The sequence below is a fragment of the Lissotriton helveticus genome, chromosome 4_1, assembly GCF_964261635.1.
Source record: "Lissotriton helveticus chromosome 4_1, aLisHel1.1, whole genome shotgun sequence".
NCBI lineage: Eukaryota > Metazoa > Chordata > Amphibia > Caudata > Salamandridae > Lissotriton > Lissotriton helveticus.
Genome location: NC_136063.1, coordinates 1,715,654,572 through 1,715,669,477, shown reverse-complemented (window position 1 = coordinate 1,715,669,477; position 14,906 = coordinate 1,715,654,572). Strand labels below are relative to the sequence as shown.

The 14,906-nt window shown below is 45.6% G+C and overlaps 1 protein-coding gene across 1 annotated transcript; it reads left to right on the top strand.

The window, feature by feature from the left end:
- The first annotated feature begins 6,204 nt into the window (after positions 1-6,204).
- Positions 6,205-12,825, top strand: RIPPLY1 (ripply transcriptional repressor 1). The gene is made up of 4 exons (XM_078685899.1): positions 6,205-6,365; positions 7,375-7,450; positions 10,394-10,467; positions 11,141-12,825. The coding sequence occupies exons 1-4, from the start codon at positions 6,277-6,279 to the stop codon at positions 11,397-11,399; spliced, it is 498 nt and encodes a 165-aa protein (XP_078542025.1). The 5' UTR covers positions 6,205-6,276; the 3' UTR covers positions 11,400-12,825.
- The last annotated feature ends 2,081 nt before the right edge of the window (positions 12,826-14,906 follow it).

The window sequence follows — 14,906 nt, the reverse complement described above, 5'->3', positions numbered from 1 at the left end:
GAGTGGTAGGAATGGATTGCTATTAGCATTAATTACTGACCCCCCTGCTGCAGGGTCCCCCGAGGGGCCAAAAGTTCCACCCAAACCTCTGTTCCCCTGCTGCGCCTTGTCAGCCTTGACATAGCCAAGTAACTCTCCCAATAACCCCTCAATTTTACCGAGCCTATCTTCAGAGTTCCCGTGGCGTACTGTAACCTCCCTCAGATTGCCATGCGCAGCCCCTATAGATTCTAGGATGTTACTGATTCTATCCTCGATCCTAGTTAATCTAGCTTCTAAGAGATCTATCAGGGACTCCATCAATGAACCTAGGTCCCTACACCCTCCTGATTCCTCACCCACCCCCTGTGGTGCTATAGAGAGTTAGCAAGCTATCAGAGAGCGACGGCTGGTGAGCTACCTCTGCCACCAACCGTGATTTAGGGGCTTGGGGGCCCCTCCTTTTACCCGTGTTACCCATTCTGACGGGTTGATGTAAATCTTTTTTAGGGACCTTTGACTTTATCCCACAAGCTAATTCGGGACCAAGCTTCCTTTTTTTAATGGCTCCTTGCCTGTGGGCTTCATTTATCAATGTTGGTTGGACCACTGCCTCTACTATTCTGGGGGAGGGAGGTCGGGTGGAAGTCGTGGTAGTTTCATGGATTGGAGGGATAGGTGGGTCGGGGACGATAAGATCATCCCCGAAGTTTGAGTGAACATTAGGTTGAGTAATCTGTACATTGATATGCAGGGGAGGTTCCTGCCTAATTGGAGAGAGGGCTTTAGCTATACTTCCCAGAGAGGAAAGTTTGGAATTTACGATTCCCTGAGAAAGTCTACGCTCCAAGGATGTTATTTCATTATTCAAAAGTGAACTAGCACGCACACTGAAGTTATCCATAGTCCCCACTAGTTGCGTGCCAGTCTTAGATGCAGAACTCCTTGTTTCACGGCTCGACATTTGCAAGCAAGGGTCCAATGTAATATAATTTCAGAATGTACTTGCGGACCGAAGGGGGATGGGCCGGTCCGGTCTCCGCCGGGCTCTAACGGGCTACAACGGGCCCGCTCTTGGCCCGGTCTTCACCCGCGCTTCACCCGCGCGCGTCCCGCGTTCGCGCAAATAGGCGGGGATAAGTAGGAGGAGGAGTAGGCGGGAAGAGGCAGCAGGTGTGCGCGATGGCCTGGCGCAATCACATGTGGGCCTCGCAGTCCCGCTCCCGATGGAGTAGTCCTCTAGACAAGCACGGAGAAGCAAAACCCGGAATGGAGCACGCCGGCTCCCGCTATCATGGGCAGTTCCACAAAGGGCAAACCTTGGAGTTTAAAGTTCAGGGAAATCCAAATTGATAATCCAGGGCCTGGCAGGAAGCGACTTCGAGCAAGTACTACAAGCAAAGCTAATCCCAGCTATTACATACGGAAGCGAATGCCTTAGGGGAAAAGATGAAGAGACTTTGGAACAAACTGTGCTAAGAGCTGCAAGAATAATCTTTAGCCTACCAAATTATGCCTCTCCTGCGCAAATCAGGCTGGAGCTTGGCCTACAGTCACAAAAAATAGCTTGCAAAGCAGCTTATGTGAAATGTTGGTTTAGGATCAGATGCTTTGGAAGAACAATGGTTCAGGGTAGGCCTTAAGAGGTCCTTAGCGAGGAATAGAACAGAGAGCGAGTGCTTAATAAGTCGCTGGGGAGCAGAGATAGTAGGTATTGGTAGGAGTTTTTTATTTTACTCTCTTTTCTTAAGGGTATACATAAATAATTATACTGTATTGCAGGTGCTCAAGTGAATAGTACGGTGCAGGACGTGACATAAGTGATCAAAGTGAACGAACTGTCACACAACAACAACAAGGATAAAAACACAACAATTATATACAAATAGAACGGGTGAAATTCCTTGGGTGGGTCGACGGCGTTTCGATCTATATTAATCTAGATCATCATCAGGACAGATGAGCCTCCTGAAACTTGCCGGTGCTCTTTAAGGCAAGGATGATTAGTTGGCAATACAGTAGATGTTGCTGTACTCAATTTGAATTGTTTACTTAGTGAAAGCATGGGTCTTCCACTGAAGGGAACAAGTAGCGCTCGGTCACATCTACTTTGCCGAGGGTCCTACTTGAATTTGAGGGGTTTAACTATGAGAACCCGAAGTTAGTAGAAGGGGTTCGCTTAGCAAGGTCGCTTTTGCAGTGCAGCAGTCTTGGCACCTGTAATTAATCGGGCGTCACGTCGTGGCAGTAGAAGGGAGTCCAGGTATCTCTTCCGCGATAGCTCACAGCACAACACGGTTTAGGATCAGAAGCTCCGATAACTGCTCCCTGAATTTCCACCTATGGAAAGAGACAAACTCAAGCAGAGCTTGTATCCCAAGGGATTACCTGACCACATCGATAAACCGTCTAGGCCTGAAGGAACTGTGGGCTACTACGGGAACGCAGAATAGTTTTAAGACTTTGGTAAACAAGACAGTTAAAAATCTATCAGTACTTGAAGATAAGGAAACACTCAGAAGACGATCACACGGCTGGTGCATGCTGCAGAGCTACACAACACCTGGTCCTCAAGACTACCTGCATGCGGGCTTCAGCCGGAAGCTAAAAGAGAAATACCTCAGGTATCGATTGGGAATTCTTCCTGTCCTCCCGCATCTACCACCATGGAGGCGAACCACAGAAACAACTGAGTGCCGCCTCTGCGCAGAAGCTGAAGAGAGTATCATGCATCTACTATGCATTTGCCACGGGCTGGATCTAGAACGACGCTTGTTATTGAAATCTATCTTTAACACCAAGAGGATAAGAACCTGCAGGCAAGCAGTGAAGGCTTGCTTTGGTGGAGGAGACATACAGCTGGCATGCCGGTTTGTACAATTTATGGGGGCGGCAGAAGAGAAAATGAAAGTGCCTGGATTACCATAAAACAGGTCTAAATTAGGGGGTTACTCTGTCCGGTCCTTAAATGGCCAACCTAAAGGATAAAAGAGACACCCTACTTTGATCAATATTCAAGCATAACGGTACCAGGACAGCAGGCAGACTGTAAAACTGTGCTTCAATCCGGCCGAAATACAGCAAAACGGCAGATTTACTAACATTTTTGACACAGTGGCAGAGAGACTCAAACACATACTGCAAGTGGACATTGGATAAACAAAAACAGCCTGGCCAGGCTGTTACTGTTGCTTAACTTGGCAAAGCTTGGGCTAGCCCACCTTATCTGGCGTGTAGGCACTTTAGATCTGATGAAGCGCGTAAGCCCTAAAATGTGAATTACAACAAGATGCATAATGATGGCTGCTTAACTTGGCAAAGCTTTCGCTAGCTCAGTTTTTATTGATGCACAGGCACTTTAGATCTGATGAAGAGCATTAGGACCAAAATGTTAACTTTAACATGATGCATAATAATGGTTTTTAACAGTGTTTTTATCCATTGAATTACGTATATTAAATTGGTAAATTTTATGTGTATGCAACAGTTTTAATTAATTATGCATAGTAATAAACTACTTACTTACTACACAATGGACATTTGAAGTTGGGGGAAGGTTCAAAGGGTATTCCTTTGAACCACGGATGTGTCCCCTAAATGTCCATTCTGTCTGCCATGAGGCCACAGAATGCAGATCTCTATCTTTATGAGGGCCACAATCTAGCCCCAGAGGCCAGGTGTCACAATCTCTTTGCCCATATATTCTGCCCAGTCCATTAATGACAGAGGTTGACTTTCAATTGCACTGATTATGGCTGTTGTTGGGGAATGCCCTGATGTGCTCCCCTTGCCTCCGGTGTTGATCGACACAAAATACTGTGGCACACAAAGAGTCTGATGCATAGGGATGTCCACTTTCCATAAATGGCAGTTCCAACCAAGATACGCCAAGTCAACTATTACCATTGGAATGGGTTTGGCCTAGCGAATCCATTGATAGAAAACATTGTGAGGCTGCGCCACTGTAATCCATTATTTCAGCTTGAAATACCAGCGACCCCTTTCCCTTTGCTAACTTAAAGAAAGAGAAAGCCTCCTCAGTAGAAAAATCCTGTGGATCTTCCTTCCTACCTGGGCAGCTAACACCAGCACTTCCCCTTCCATCCTAGTGGAGGCGAAAGACCTCCTCTGGATAGACCGTGTTTGCTAGCGGTTAGCTGGAGTATGTGCACAATGGCGCTCTCACAGACCTGCTGCAGGTCAGACACATGTCTAAACATGCAGTGCGTGTGAGTGCTCACACTGGCCTGTAAAAGCTGCTCTGGCATGTAGGGAAACCATACCTGTAGTGTGAGTGCAAACCTAGGCCGCAATGAGAGGCCTGACCTATGTTTACAAACATCAAGTCCGCCCCATTTCTTAACATGTGTCAGAAGGGTGTATGCACTTTCACACTGCAGTACAGTGGGAAAGGACCGAGAGCTTTAAGGCTCCAAATGACAACCAGCAAAACGTAAGAGGAAAAAGCAGAAAGCTTAGGGAAATGCTACCTGACAAGTATCAGGTCCACCAACACCAGACACCTGTCTCAGAGAGTGTAAGGTTACATTTTTCAGGACCTTACTCCATCTTACCAGTCAATATGAGATACTCCGTGCTTCCCGTTGATTTGGTCTCGAAGTGGGTGTGTCATTCATTCATAGAATCGATTGAAACTGAGAGAGTTATCAAATTCTCGAAATGTATTTTTGATCCAAATGGTATACCCCAATGTGTGGTTACAGACAGCCGCACACACTTTGTGTCTGCTGACCGCATAAGGAGTTTTTTGTCCAGTATGGACATTAATCAACTGAAATTAGCTTCGTTTTTGTCTTTCTCTGATAGGTTGATTGAGCATTGTAACAGAATCATTGAGGAAGGCATGCGGACTGCCTTGACATCAGTATTAGATGTGGGCACGGTTGTTACTGACAATGTTAGGAATTAGATCTGGTGGTAGGTGACTGGGAAATGCTTAAATATTCCGACAGAGCTAGGGAAGGGGAGACCAAGTTCACTGCGCCGGTGTGTGTGGACAAAGTCAACAATGGTGTTGCACGAGTTATAAGAAAAGGTTGGTGGAACAAGTAGAAGTTGGTGAAGCTTAAGCCAGAGCAGGTAAGCGTCGTGAGCAGGAGGAAAGGTTCTGATCACTCCCTTGAAGCCGATAACCAGGTGCAGGTTGGTGGAGATTTTTCTGAGAGAGGTAAATTTTCCATGGAACTTGTGGGTATGAGGTCTGTTGATGATTTGAACTCTCGTAATTGTTACGTAAAGTGTAATTATTCTGGAGTAATTATGCTGGGTTTATGCTGATTGGTTTTATCGTGATGCACTCTGTAAAACATTCTTTAGAGTTCTAATTTCGTAAGTTGCGTTTTATCCTCATTGTTCAATTTGTTTTTATTTCATGGGGGAGGTGTTGTGATAAAGTGCATTGTTAGTGTGTTGTGCATGTTTTCAGTGCATTATGTGCACGTGTGGGTAGGGTATGGGTGCATTGTTGTCATTTAAGCGAGCACACACACTGCACGGAGGGACAGTGGAGATTCCAGACCGCAGTTATCGAGCAGTCGGTGTCCGTACTGGCAGGAAGTATCTCGTCGTGGGGTTTCATCTTGAGGAATAAAGTCCTCTTTCAAACATACTGCGCTTTGTGGATCATCTTTAACTTACGTTACAATAATTACCCGCCATTTGCTGGAAGTTCGGACATTTGCTGGGAGTTGAACTCCATTTGCTAAAGCTGCCGGGTGCATGGGTTACCCTGGCATCTGTGATTCCATTAACGACGCACGTGTTCTTCCGTGGAGGAGGCCTGCATCCCCGCACTGCCCTCATGTGCATCAGGCCTGGTCCAGTGCCCGGCGTCTGCCCTGCTGCAGCTGCCCCGCTCCCATCACTGCGAGCAAACGCGGCCTAATGCCCATCATTAATTGTCATTAGCAGGGACCCCCTGCCTGTCCTCATGCGCCCCCATCCCACTCCTCGGGACTTTTCTCACGCATGGTGTCTCGCTTCTCCCCTCCTGTGTTTTCTTTTTCACTTGGAGCTGCAGAAATCTCACCCCCCTGCCGGGACGCTGTTTGCTCAACTGGGACACCCATTTTGCATCCTGGGACTGAAAACATTCCCTCCCTCCTTGGCCCTCCCGCTCTCCGCAGGGGATAATTTATGGCCCTCGCTCCCAGATGGTTATAAAAGGCGAGCAAGGAGCGGCCGAGAGATTCAGAGAGAGGGAGAGAGCTTTAGCTGCAGAGTATTGCACCGTCCTGGTTCCGCACCCCTGCCCACCAAACTCTTCCTACGCCAAAGATGGAGCTTATCTGCGCCAAGCCACCAGTGGGGACACCCGGGCAGCGATGCCCCGTGTACAGCCGCCCAGCCCAGGAGCACCGAGTAAGGTAAATATAAGCTTGTTCTGGTTGTGTTGCCTATGACGACGCCTTTTCTCATCACTATCGTGTGGGAGAAGCTCGACCTTTTTTTTTTTCATTTCCCTTCGAGCGCTTTCATTCCTGTATGTATTGTGTGGAAACTATAAGTACCAGAATGCCACTCGCATGGTTAGCACACTCGCACGAGGCAGGTCCAGAGATCGCGTGTTCTTAAATGTGTTTTTTTCGGATTAGGAATGTCTGCATTACAGCAGTGTTCAAACTTGTGATCCAGCTGGAGAGTTCGGGGGTAGTGGGGGTGCAGTTATCTTTTGAAAACTGCCCAAGCGGCAGAGGTGAGGCTGTAAATTTGCTTGAAATATTGGACCTACTTGCCGGCCTGGCCGACAGCTAGGAGCCAGGTGTGAGATGGTGGCAAAAGTTATGAAAAGTGTAAGTGGTTTAAAAGGTGTCATTGTTTTGGGCTCATTTTAAAATGAGGTTGTCTCGTGTTCCTGCGCTCCAAGAAAGCGACCTGAAGCCGGACCTCTCAAAGCTGATCTGTCATGGGAAAAATTTGGCTGAGCGGGTGTTCTATACAACCCCATTACTGTGGGGTCGTGACTGTCTGGCAACCTCCTTTGCAACTGCTCGTCAAGCATTGTTGCATTTGTCCAAAGTAACCCTCTCCGAGGAAGCCACCAACCCCCAGAAAATATTGAATGCTTACCTCTTGTGTGGTTGAAGTGGGAGGAAAGGAAGTGGTTTAACTACCAGAGCTGCAGACTATGGCACTGGGGAGTCTAGACCTTTGCTGAGTTTCAATATTCTGGGATTTCATTTTGTGAATTGAACATATTATTTAATCTCCCTGTGATGTGAATGCATGTGACCTTGTGTAATGTAACTGGTGCTCACATAAAGTGTTCCAGTACCTCTGGGTCGAGTTCGCGCAATAGAAGTCTGAAAAAAAACAGAAGTCGAGATGCTCCGTGTTAAATATGGTTCGCTAACCCCAAATTGTGCTTCTTTGCAGCTCTGCCCTCTTCTGGAGACCCTGGCTCATCACAGCTTCTGACAGCCCCAGCCAAAGGAGGAAAAAGCAATTATGCGTAAGTGTCCACACCCCGCACGGCCTCGTTGTTCATTCTTTGCATTCTGTGGGCTTCCTCAGGCACGTTTAGTAAAATTACAATAAACACTGTCATTCCACCACAGCTAGTGGTAACTGTACTAGCTGGGTAGGTGTGAAACACAGAGAATGGAAAGATCCTAGACCTCAATATATGCTGCATTTTTGAGACTCTCCTGCAAATCACTGAGAACACAGCATGTTAGGAACGAGTAGAAAGTAATCTGATTGACAATTGTTCAGCCAATTTACAAGGGTTACGGTCCACTACGATGCAACGCGCAGAGGTCTGCAGGGGTCTCGAGTCCGGTACTGGGAACAACCAGGGATGCTCTCTGTCTGAGGCAGCAGTATCTCGGACTTGGTGGCTCAAGGCAGATATATATACACATATATTTGTGTGTTTGTATATATATATATATGTATATTTCTGTGTGTATATATATATATATACACACACACACACACACACATATATATATATATATAATATTATATATATATATATATATATATATATATATATATATATATATATATATATATATATATATATATATATATATATATATATATATATGCTACACCAGAAACTGGTCCCTGTGTTCTGGGAGTGAGAGCTTGCATTCTGAGGTTTGATGGTATAATCCACATGACGTACATATCCTTCATTTTCTCATATGGGTAATTTATTTTCGCGAGTTGTAACTGCCCTTCTAGACCCCATAAACGATGGAATGATCTCTAGGCGCTTGATGTTGGGTGGGCATCCTAGTTTCTCGTGAGCCAAAGCACCATTCGACCTCATTATGCTCACCAAGGGAAAGACGCCCGGGGAACATGGGGCGGGGAAATAAAGGGGGGGGGTGCATTTGTCTCCGTTGTACCGTAAATATACAAGGAGAGGACCTCTAATTCCAAAAAACCCTCTGCCAATGCCAGTCCTTATATCTGACGCTGGAGCAGAGCAGCCTATTCCGTCGTCGGCCTGGCGCCAGGCCGGCCATCGCTTTATTGACGTGGGCCTGAGGCCTCTGATGATAGACTGTCTCCAGGGAAGGGCTCGGCTTCCCGGGCAACAACCCGCTGCTGTGCGGGGCAGCTCTACTAACCCATGGCCGTTAGTTTGATGTTCTGTAGAATAGCTCCTTTCAGCGTGTTTTACTGTTGTGCCCAGACACAATCTAAGTATGGGTCGGGAATGCACCCATTGTGTACATTCATTATGCAGCAGTGCAGGAAGGGCGTTGTTATGAACGTTTGAGGTGCTTCTATGCAGAGTTCAATGTGTGCAATTAGCAGGTGCGTGCTTACAGTAAACACAGTCATTGTGCCGCAGCCCCCACAGTCTCCCGGGCCTCTTTTGTCCTAAAGTGTAAGGAGATCCTATTGAAATGCGGGTAATACGACTGTCTCTTTTCGAATTGATATGCAACGGGGCTCTGTTTTACGTATTCAGATTGGGGAGGGGGTGGTGTGTCCATCCAGCACAGCGCAAGCAAGTAGCACAGCTTACCTAAGACGAACTGGAAGATACGGGATGTGTTTGCCCAGGATCACACCATTTGGCCAAGTAGTGAAGACACGTTTAGACCTCGACTGGATGGCCATTTGCCGCCTCAACAATCTAGCACCCGGGCCTGCAGCTCCAGTATCCATAGAAAAGTGTAACAACACATTGACATTTATTTAGCATGTCATACAACGCAGTTCTATCCGTTTCTAAGCACTTTAAATAGCGAGCATTGCTTTTATCCATTACGTTGACACTTTTTTGGATGTTGGCAGGACCCCATCTAGGTGGATATAGTCATAAAAGCCCTAATTCTAAATGGCCTTCTTCTCCTCTTGGTGTGTATATTCAGCCTTCGACATAGTACGCTAACCTTTTTTGTCGGAAAGCGTCCACTTAACGAGCATGGCCCTTTCATTGTAAACTTGTGTTTAGTTCCCTTTAAATGACAACATGGCTTTATAGTGACTGCAATATGTGGGGTCTGCCCGCTAGTATAGATGCATAGTATTACGATGTTTCAAAAGGCGGTCAATTCTACATAAAGGCTTTCTAGAGAAATTAATCGCGCTGAAACGTTCATGGATGGGTTTCCTAAACCACATATAGATATAGGCCGCTCACTTCTGAGATAACAGTGGGTGTTAAGAGCCAACATCCAAACTATCGCAAACAGATGGTTGAGTTCACACTTGTAGGCTCAGCAGAGGCGGCAGAAGTGACCCTCTCGTAGGTGTTCACAGTGACACCAGCGGAGGTGACGTTGTGAAGTGAGAAGTGACACCAGCTTATCTCCCGAACGCCACAGCAGAGGGCGGTCGAGCACGAGAGAGGTTCCCATCACTGGCCGACGAGACAGAATCACACCCACGCGCCAGTCCCCTGCCTGGATGGGCGCCAGGCCGAGACCGGCTCCTCTCACTCAACGTAGAGCAGACTGAGGGGGTGAGGGCGAGTGTGAATGTCATATGTGGCGAGCGGCGTCGGGCAGGGTGGGGCTGAGGCCGAGGGCGAGTGTGATTGTCATCTGTGGCGAGCGGCGTCAGGCAGGGCTGGGCTGAGGGCGAGAGCGAATGTCACCTGTGACGAGCGGCGCCAGGCAGGGCCGGGCTGAGGGCGAGTGTGAATGTCACCTGTGGCGAGCGGCGCCAGGCAGGGCCGGGCTGAGGGCGAGTGTGAATGTCACCTGTGGCGAAAATAGCTCATTGTGATATTTAGCAAAGCCCTTCCGTGCACATGTTCATGGGGTGGCGCTGGCACGCACCAGGAATATCAGACTGAGGGGTATTCTCTAACCAGACCTGCTGTGTGTTAGAATGTTTTGTCAAATAATGAACCGTGCATTGCAGAATGGAAAGAATGGCGTTCCTTTCTCCTATAGCTAATAGGCCGCTTCTCTCTGTTTTGCAGCCCTACAGCAGACCCTCAGACGGCGACTGTGCCCAAGACAACAAGGAGCTGCCGCTCTTCAACCACCCTGTCAGGTATGTATCCAGTGTCTGTGCGCCAATATCGCGTGAGAAGTATAGTCTCGCTCTGCTGTCATCTATGGTCATGTCACACAGTTCCAAGTCAGATATGTACAGGTGCACCCGTGAAAAGTACGCACACTTTAACGCTAATACAGTCGAATGGGCAGATATTTTGAGAACAGGCCTCTTTCACGTGTAATGGGCTGCTGCCATATCACCCCACCCATAACCCATTGCGCTGTGGAAACGTACATGTGCTTCCATGTCTACGCCAAGAACAGTGCGAGGGCCCCTAAATCAGCTGCTTTATAGTGTTAGCCTCTCCTGGAGCAGAGATGTACCTGGTATTATGAGTCCAGTACATCATTGTTATAATGACTATGTCAGCTACACAGCAAAACGGAATGGTCTCACCGTGCTCGAAAAAAGTGACATCGTAATGACGTTTTATTGACCCTGGGAGACCGAAATGATCGCAATCCCTTCAAGAGTTCGACCTGTCACCTCGTTGTTTTCTGAAGGGTGCATTGCTGCAAAGCCTTATTAATCTGCATGCTTCCTTTATCATTTGTAGTGCATACAAACATGTACACTGTTTATATTTCCTCAGCCATGATGTGGGCACTATCATTGCATTTTGTTCTAAAAGCTGCATGTCCATAACGAGTCTTTCTTTATCTTACAGACTTTTCTGGCCCAAATCTAAGACATTTGATTATTTGTACCATAATGGGGAGATGATGTTGAAGAATTTCCCCGTGCAAGCCACCATCAACTTTTATGAAGAATCTGACTCTGAGGATGAAGACTGGGATGAAGAGGAGGCAGAGGAGGACGAGGCAGTGGAATTGGTCAGCGAATCAAAGCTCTCAACTCTGACAGGAGTTGCACAGGGGACATCTTTTGCTTGCCACTCTTCTACAACATACAGATGCCTGAACTAAACTCAGCTGTGCCATAACTCCAAAAGCTGGACAAATGTGATGGTTCCAAAAAGAGGGCAGTAAAGACCACTCCTAACCCCACGTGTGGATGTCTGACATTTGTGATGTGTTTTCTGCCGACATGTAAGTGAGGGCAGGAGTGTCTAGTTTCATAGCAACCTGGAAGCATCCAGCTCAGAACAGGCTGTAAAGGAGAGCTGTCCCTGCATTGGCAGCCAAGTTTAATCCCAGGTTTCAAATCATGGGCCAGTAGAGCCAAAGTGTCTTTCTTCTGTTGTCATAGCACTCACAGGCTCTTGTGTCGGATGGTGCCGGGATGTAGAATTGTAAAAGAACACAACGTGACAAATACGGGTCTTGTTTCCATATTCATATTATTTTATTCATTTATGTGCATGAGTTTGAGGGTCGATAGTGACAGCGAATGAAGCATATGCTCATGTATAGCAGGTAAAAACTTCCAATGCGAAGCAGTGATATTTAATTCCTAAAGAGGGCAGAACTTGCAGATAAAGACCACGAAGACGCAATCTGTAGGATATAAAAGTTTTCCTTTAGAGCAGGCAAAACACTCCCAAATGTAACATTGCTTGGAGGGAGGTGGTGTTCAAGTGAGGAAGCCAGTTCTTTCTGATTTCATCCCTTGGCAAGACTAGAATAGTGTTCTCCCATAACTTGCGGGCGCACATGTCAGCCACAATGCACATACAATAAATGCTCCTTTGTAAATTTGTCATGTATACATTTTGGTGTTACCAGCAAGGCATGCACACGAGTGTCTGGGAAGCAGTCAAGTATGTGGAGTCCTGCATTTGATCTTTATATGAGTAGTGCCACTGATTGTACATATTGTATATAGCCATCCTAATTTATATTTTAGAATTTATGGAGACTTATGTATATACTTCTGTACATACAAAATATAAATTTTATATAAAAAAATACGTTGTTGTGTCAATACATTTCTGATTGCATATATTACATGAAACGATCATATCTGCTCTGACTGGTGATTGTACATGCCATTATTTCCAACATGACAACTCTTGGCTGTGTGTAGGGGAACTGATTAAAAAGCTGATCCGAAGTCACCTCACACCCTCGTCCCTTCTCAAACCAAACACAGCCCTCCAGCTACCTGCGCTGTCCCCATTGGCTCTAGGATTGTTTTCTCAGACCTCTGGGCTCTGTTCTGACCGCTCTCGCCCCTTTGCAGGAACCCAGCACTATCCAATTTTTCAGGAACTATTTGCATTTTTTTATTACTTATTATTTTTTTATTAGGTGTCTATTGTATTTATGGTAGACAAACCTGAGGTACTTAATATTCTTCCCTATTTGCTTTGTAAGCAATGTGTGTTTTTGCACATCGCAAGTCAACAGATCAAGAGGATCCGGGGCAGTAGCTTCACAGATGAACCCTGAGCTAATGGCTAGGGAACGGTGAAATGGAGTTTGACCTGTGGTAGTGGGTGGAAGTGTACCGAAGATGAAATATCAATTTTTTTGTTCTTACAGTAACTGATTTCAGTCACTGCTGATCCTAGTAAAAAAATAAGAAAATAAAGACTTTGCAGCCAACATTGCTGGAGGCATTCTAGGCTGGAACAGGGAGAAGTGGTATAGTGTTTAACTTGCCCACTTTGGGCTCTATTCATAAATCTAGTGGCATACCTAGTTTAAATGTAGGTGTACAAATCAATGCATTTTCAAGGGCTAAGCTTCAATCCAGATAAACAGCTTTTTACCTTCACAAATGGGATTAACAAATACAAAAGTTCTACCAGTACGGTAGAATTCATACAGTGTAAATTTAGTGTTTTGGTAGGGCTTGTGGCATAAAAGTGAGGTACTGCCTGAAAAAGTATTAACCAAACACAAATGGATGACAGTGGTTTATATTATCGCACATATGGAGGAACACTATTCCGTTTGATATGGAACACAGTATAACTATTTAAAAAAGTGTAAGGGGAGCTAGACCGTCCATGTTTCCTTCTCAACCAAATCTGAAAAGATTTGAAAAGGTGAGGTACCAGACACAGAGGTGCATCATTCAACATGCTGGAGTTTGTATTCAATTTGCAACAAGGTAGCACACCATGATTTTGAAATTGTAAATAAGTCATTTACAGTACCAAACTGTACATAACTAGCATAATGATTAGGTTTATGTAAATATTTTTTATCATAACTATTTATCTACAATTGCTTCACTATTGATCTACAAATATATATATATATATATATATATACAAATAAATAAAACTAATTTAAAGTACAACAACAATTAAAAGTCAGAGTTTATTTAATGCATCTTTAATCTACATATACTACCTTCCTTTATGCATATATATATCTTCCATGTACGTCTGGATCTCTATCTGTCTTACTTTTGGATCCATATATTTATTACTTTTACTTATTTATTACTTTTCTTCTAATTCAGCATATCCAAAGCACTACCCTATTTTTCACCCTAACCCGCTTTCAATCTATCCTCTAGATCATAGGTACTCACAAACTTTCTCTCTGGAGCCAAATTTACAGTGTGGTTTGCGGCCGAGGGCCACACCGGTGGGGGCAGGGTCAGTGGGGCTAGAGCGAAAAAAAACTGTGACCATGAGGTTGAACACAGGCCCCTGCAGCGGACGCCTTCGTCCGCGGAGCCACCAGACCCGACATAAACACATCTTTCTCTCTCTCTCTATCTCTCCTCTCTCTCTCTCTCTCTCTCTCTCTCTGCCTCTCTCTCTCTCTCTCTCTCTCTCTCTCTCTCTATCTCTCTCTCTCTCTCGCACAGTGAATGGATAAGCACATGCTGCTGAATTGGTCAACAAAATAGTGCAACAGCAGTGACAGAGTGTTTGGTGGAAGTGGAAGGATACAGAGTGGGGAACTGAAGGTATGAAAGACAAGTGTGCAGGTAAATACAATACTGCATGCATAGTGCATAGGGATTTGAAGCAGTCCATGCCCTAAGGCCTACTTTGCTGCATGGGTACTTGGGTACTGACTGAATGATTACAGTTCTGCAAGGACAGTGCCTGACTGAATTTATAACTGCTTGAGTTTTAGTGCAGTGAATGGATTAGCACAAACTGCTGAATGGGTCACTACAATAGTGCAACAGCTGTGACAGAGTGCTTGGTGGAAGTGTAAGGATACAGACTAGGGAATTGAAGGTATTGAAGGTGTTTCAAACACTGCCTGCCCTAAAGCCTGGCTCACTGCAACAGTACATGTACGTATATGTCTGCAAACACAGCAACCAACCAAATCATTCTCTCCCAATTTTCTGAAATGGAAACTGACTCACAGTGTGATTCTAGACAAATAACAATATTTCTCATAAATGGAGTGTATAGATACTGACTTGGGAAATGTAGGCATGAAAGACAAGTGTGAAGATGGTTACACTACTACTTGCATAGTGCATAGGAGTTTCAAACACTGCAAGCCCTAAAGCCTGGCTCACTGCAACAGTACATGTATTTATATGTCTGC

Bases quoted from the DNA above. Each gene is read 5' to 3' on its own strand.
- RIPPLY1 (XM_078685899.1), top strand. From the start codon at position 6,277: ATGGAGCTTATCTGCGCCAAGCCACCAGTGGGGACACCCGGGCAGCGA. The intron at 6,366-7,374 runs GTAAATATAAGC...GCTTCTTTGCAG, and splicing joins GCCCAGGAGCACCGAGTAAG to CTCTGCCCTCTTCTGGAGAC. The intron at 7,451-10,393 runs GTAAGTGTCCAC...TCTGTTTTGCAG, and splicing joins GGAGGAAAAAGCAATTATGC to CCCTACAGCAGACCCTCAGA.